Genomic DNA, 5,878 nt, shown 5'->3' on the forward strand with positions numbered 1-5,878 from the left:
GAGTGTTCACCAGCGCCACCCTCAGCCATAGCGGCGGACGTGGAACGTCCTTTGTTTACCGCCAGCGTCACGTAGAACGTGATCAAGAGCGAGGGCGAAAGCTGTGCTAGAACCCTCTTACGCTACCTATGGCTTCAAGACTGCCAGAACCGAGACCCCCGTAAGCTACAAGCAGATCAATTAAGGGGTTCGGATCCCACCATCGGCACGTTGTTTTTTCTTCTACTTTGTGTTTATTTATCTTACCCCTGAACAGATTACATTACTAATTTATGTGATTATCCAAGTAAAACATTAAAAAAATAGACATAATGTACCATCCCCAACGCTTTCCTTGGCCTCGCCGACTGTTGGCTGCTTTCTTTCATATATATATATATATATATATATATATATATATATATATATATATATACGGTATATTTATACAAAAAATACCGATACCATCAGATCAACTGGATCTCAAGTTAGCCCGTCGCCAACAAACAATGATAGAAAATTCTGTTCCCACACTTGAATCCCGCAGCAAACAGCTGAAGTTTGAATTTATTTCTGTCCTGATTAGTAACAAGCTTGCAGTGAACCAGTCCCCTTGTACATCTCCTGCAATAACACGCCACATAAGACATCCTCCTGACTTACTGACAGGCTATTATGCTCGAACTGACACGTTTATGTTGTCCTTTACCTCTCGGACCATCAGCCTGGAACAATATTTTACAGATGGCTATGCAGTTGACTAAAATAGTATAAATTTGTATCACTTTTGTTGTTGTTTTTGTTTACTCTTTTTTGTATGCATCTATGTCCCCCTGCTTGGACCCAAGGGTCTGCAGTAGGCAATAAATAAAGAAATATAAAATTTTATAATTCAGGCTGCTGTGAATCGCCCTGACGGACTGCTGTCCTAGCATATCGTTTATGTTTGCCTACGCAATGCTCTCCGGTCATTTTCGAGATTATAGCAAGCAAGCCCCCGGCCTCGTGCTGGGCTTTCCCGGAAAACAATGTTAGGAAAATGGGTCTTCTACCTCACCTTGTGTAAGGAAGAAGGTTGGGGCACTTACGTTTTGTCTTCAAGGGCATGACGCGACAGCGTCGCAGGTTCCCGTTCGTGGCTGTCAGTGGAGATTCTCGTTCACATTCACTCAATTTGCACCGGCCTAATAAATATTCTCTCAATTTTTGACTCTATAATTCTCTCGGCATGCTCGGTATCATACAGTCATTAGCCATCGCATCTTGTCACAGGGCGTGTGGCATGAATATAAAGCTTCCCTTCAAACTGACCTCGACACCTGAGTGTGCTCTAGACCCGGCTATGGTATCCTTGAGATTTGCAATAAGCCACGGAGGAGCCGCGCACTGGAACTAAGGCTTCGGTTGTTGTTGTTTTTTTTTTTTTTTTTGCCAAAACTGCCCTTCTGGCGGCTTATGCTATCCTGATCATCAGCAACCTAAAATTAATAAAATAGAAACACTTTCAGCTAAGACTAAGTTTTAAGATCGAACTCTATACAATATATGAGTAAGAAGTGTAGTCCGTATTCTTCGATGAATTTTTTTTTGTTGCCTCTGTTTGCTTGTATTCATATTGTTACTACGTTGCACAGAGCTACGTAAGAGAACAGAGTGTTGTGCTGAAAATAGCCTTGTACCATTAAATATACCCTGAATGGTAGCAACTTGTACTTCTCACCGACATAGGACCATATGTTTTTGCGTATGAACCTAGCCTCATAATGCATTAAGTTGGAACAGAGACAGAGTTCGCAGCCCTAACGCGTGCATGGAAGCATGACATCAAACCAGGAACCTTGTTTGATAGTTGCATGCCGATTTTTCAGAGGCCTCCTTCATCATAAAAATGTCTTCGGGTGTGTAAGCGTATTGAAGGCAACTACGGTGTTTGTGTAACAGGTTAATCTTACCAGCCCATTTGTTCTTGCAGGCGGTGAGAAGGAACAGCACCATGACCAGGGACCAGCGGAGAGCCAGCAGGTGCCGGCGGCAGACAGCAGTAGAGCTACCCGTGCTGCGGCTGCTGTTGCTAGTACTGTCGTTAGGCGGCCCTACCCTAGCTTTCTGTCCCATGCGTTGCGTCTGCAACGATGAGAAACTGACAGTGCAGTGTGCAGGTGCCGCGCTCGACGTCATCCCAATTACTTTAAACCCCGAGATCCGCGAGCTCCACCTGACGCGCAACAATATCCGCAACATCATGTCCGCCTTCAGCGTCTACCAGCAACTCAAGTTTCTTGACGTGTCCTACAACCAGCTCCGAACTCTAGGAGCGGACAACTTTCCGCTGGCCGAACTCAAAGTGCTTCTACTAGACAGCAACGCGGTCACTGAACTAGAGGCCAACACGTTTCGGGGTCTTCAGACGCTCCTGGAGCTGCAGCTGAGACGCAACGCGCTGACCTACGTGCCGTCCAGAGCGTTCCATGACATGCGCAGCCTGGAACGGCTCGACCTCTCGCACAACCACATCGCCAGGATAGATCCAGACGCTTTCGTCGGCCTACACAGGATCAAGTCGCTCATCTTAAGGGATAACAAGCTCAGCCACGTGCCCACGCCTGCTTTCCACCACATACCGCACTTGCTGGCACTCGATCTCGGAATGAATAGCATGCCCACCGTGGTGGACAATGCTTTCAGCCATCTGGTGAGGCTGCGAGAGCTCAGCATGGACCGCTGTTCCACCGCCATATTGGAGCCGGGAGCCTTTTCAAGCCTAGTTTCTCTGGCTACCTTGCGGCTTCAAGACAACGCCTTCGTCGCTTTCCCGACGGACGCGCTGTCTGACCTGCACAGACTCGAAGAGCTTCACTTCGGTCGCAACAGCGTGAGAAGCCTCTCTGAGAACAACTTCCGGGCGCTCGAAAACCTCAAGCGTCTTTACATCGTGCGCGCTGAGTTCCTGGACCACATCGACGAGCGCGCCTTTAGTCAGTGCACGCAACTTGAGCTGGTCGTACTCGAAGAGAACCGGCGACTTCGCTATCTGTCTCCGGCAACCTTCACAAATTTGCGTCAGCTCTCCAGGGTTAGCCTCAGGGCCAATGGCTTTGAGTCATTCCACCCGGATCTCCTTCCCTGGAATCAGCTCGCTTCCTTCGACCTTAGAGACAACCCCATAGTTTGCAACTGCAGCGTAATCTGGCTTTGGGACCTTCTGCGCTCTCTGGACCAGACGGGCAACTGGACCAACGTGCGCTGCCACAGTCCAGCTCACCTGAGCCGGGAACTGTTGCGCGGTCTGTCGCACTACGATCTGGACTGCGATGGCCGAACGAGACGGAACATCTTGATCGTGGGTCTGTCGACCACAGCTATATTCGCCATCATTGTTCTGGCACTCGTGCTGTGGTACCGGCGCAAGGTGTCCAGCGTCCTCAAGAAGCAGCTGGACACCGCCAGCCTCCACGACCCGCACATGGGACAGTTCCACAAATCGGAGAGCGCAATGGCTCTGCCTCCGGCAGCGCACGTCACTTACAACGGCAAGTTCAGGCCGACGCCCTTGGCTTACATCTAGAGCGACGGCACACAAGTCACAGCAACACGTCCATATCCACCCTCACGTCTGTGTGTGGACGCTTTCAGAATGACGACTGTCGTCTTTCCTTAGCAGCAGAAGCAACAGCTGTCGTAACGCGCTGCAGCTACGGTGCGCAAGAACGCTTTATTCTTTTTGCATTCGTGAATAGCACGGTCAATAGGCTCTTTCTATACGTTGTTGGAAGACGATCACAGATCCAGTATAGAGTGAAGAAAAATAAAGAAGATAAGACTTCAAGGCGCGTGCCGCAGCGGGATGCACAACACAACATATCTCTCAAAGAACTGCGCTTTAGTTGTGCTTCCTCGTCCTTCTCTCCGGACGCGCGCCAGTGTGCGCGGTGCCAACGCCCATCCCAGAGAGCGGTATTTTATGCAAACGCGACGGCGCGTGCAACGCTTTTGTGAAGGACGTGTCGCGCTGCCTCTTTTATTCTTTGTTTATGCAGTACTTTGCCGTTTTTGGGAACGCTGAGGCCCAGAAAAAAAAAATGTACGAACTGACTCAGTCCTACGGAGAGCATCGCTGCGGCTTCGCTCTCTCGACATATCCAGCAGTTCTCTGCCGTACTGTGGCAGCTCTGTGTTTGTATAATCGTGCAGCGTAGATGTGGACTCGCGTATAGGGCAACCAGAACATGCAGGGAATGCAAGGCGGCATGTGCAAAGGAGAAGCCTCCGACTTCAGTCAAGATGTTTTTGTATCGTAAGTACCTCATTTTTCTACACTTTGCTTTGTCTGTATTCAATGCGAGGTAATCACTTTATGTTGCCTGAATACGCTAGTGCCCGTTGAAGCACTGGCCATGCCAGTGATCGCGCACGCTGATGCCGCACCTAGACACAATATTAAGGTGAAAGGCTTTAATGGCTCATGCGGTCGTGGACAAAATGTGTCCCGCTTTTGCGGCGTTCAGATTGGCCGAGGCGGGATGACGTCATAGAAGTCTCGACCAATCACAGAGCACGACCACAGTATGTGCGAATGTGTGCCTTATATGGTCATATGTCAATCACTGAGCAATGACTAATTAATTAATTCATTACGAATTGATGACTAATAAATATTTCAGTATTTTATAATTAATTGCAAATAATTTAGCTACCAACTTAATTACCATATAGCTAATTATTTACTTATTCGTGTTATTTATTGCTGTATTTATTAATTACTCATTAGTGCCAGTTGCGTAGCAGAATGCGGCACTCAGGCTTTCGCCTTAAACTACTTTAGTCGCTGAAGTCGCTCAATCGTGTTTTTAACTCCTTGTGATATGTGAGTCGCGAGTGCATTTCGCGTCTCGTCGTTGGTAATTTCTGTTCTGCCTGTAAAAGCGTTTGACATGGTAGACACAGCCGTTATCTGAGTAAAACTGAAAAGAGCTGACACGTTGAAAATGTTCGATTCTGTGAAAACAGCGACCCGTACGGCTGCGGAAATGTCGGCTTGGGGCGCGATGTAAAGGATCAGGGCTCTGCGCAAGAGATCCCAGATACCAAGACCTGTCATGTGCGCGCTTGAATTTTGCGACGGTCGGAGTGATGAAAACGTATACACTTATCAAAGAGTACGTTTTTTTTTTTTTTTTTTTTTTTTTTGAACAGCGGATGAGCCAAAGAGCAGTGCGCGAAGGATATTGACGGCCCGTGCGTTAATGGAAAGCGGGGTAAATTACGAGGTGCCTGTTCACTTAGGCAGCGTAAATAGCCATTTCGGTCTCGAAGTCACTGTTCTGTCCCCGCGAAATCGCTATGCATCGCGCTACTGCAAAAATGCATTGCAGGTCGTGTGCTTTCGAAACAGTGAAACACTACTACGTTGCAATAGTCTAAACTAGAAAACACCCTCGCGGGGCTGCCGTTTGATGATGCTGCGAGCACATAACAGAATTTTCCCCATCGTTTTGTCGCGCAAATAAAGCGGCTTGGAGGTTCCGCACCTCTGCCGGAGCAGCGCACCTGAAAAAGCCTCTGTAGTCATTTGACTACGGCCGCTGAAAATATATAGTTGTCTTTGCACCACAATTTACGAGATTGCAATTAACCATATGAGGTTTCTACCTGGTGTACTACTGAGAGCTGGAAGTCAAAGCCAGTTTTGATATAGGGCTTCGGCACAAGAAAGAGGGCCGCCGTAAGGAACACTGAGCGAGTAATGCTGTTATATCACGGCGCAGGAGAATATTGCTGCAAATTTCATGCGCAGAGATTGCTCAGAAAAGTTTGTTGCGGATGCATCATCATGCACTAAATTGGCGGTCTAATCCGTAATAAGCCTAGATTATTTCTCTGCCAAAATTCATGCTTACTG

The 5,878-nt window shown here is 48.0% G+C and overlaps 1 protein-coding gene across 1 annotated transcript; it reads left to right on the forward strand.

Annotated features, from left to right (window-relative positions):
• Positions 1–1,972: 1,972 nt before the first annotated feature.
• Positions 1,973–4,270, forward strand: LOC146197892 (uncharacterized). The gene has a single exon (XM_084591823.1). It carries the CDS (start codon positions 1,973–1,975, stop codon positions 3,542–3,544), a length of 1,572 nt encoding a protein of 523 aa, XP_084447949.1. The 3' UTR covers positions 3,545–4,270.
• The last annotated feature ends 1,608 nt before the right edge of the window (positions 4,271–5,878 follow it).

Source organism: Amblyomma maculatum, chromosome 2 (assembly GCF_055883805.1).
Source record: "Amblyomma maculatum isolate TAMU_Amacu chromosome 2, ASM5588380v1, whole genome shotgun sequence".
In the NCBI taxonomy this organism is placed as follows: domain Eukaryota; kingdom Metazoa; phylum Arthropoda; class Arachnida; order Ixodida; family Ixodidae; genus Amblyomma; species Amblyomma maculatum.

What these genes read in the sequence shown, in the direction of transcription:
- LOC146197892 (XM_084591823.1), top strand. Translation starts at nt 1,973, where the DNA reads ATGACCAGGGACCAGCGGAGAGCCAGCAGGTGCCGGCGGCAGACAGCA.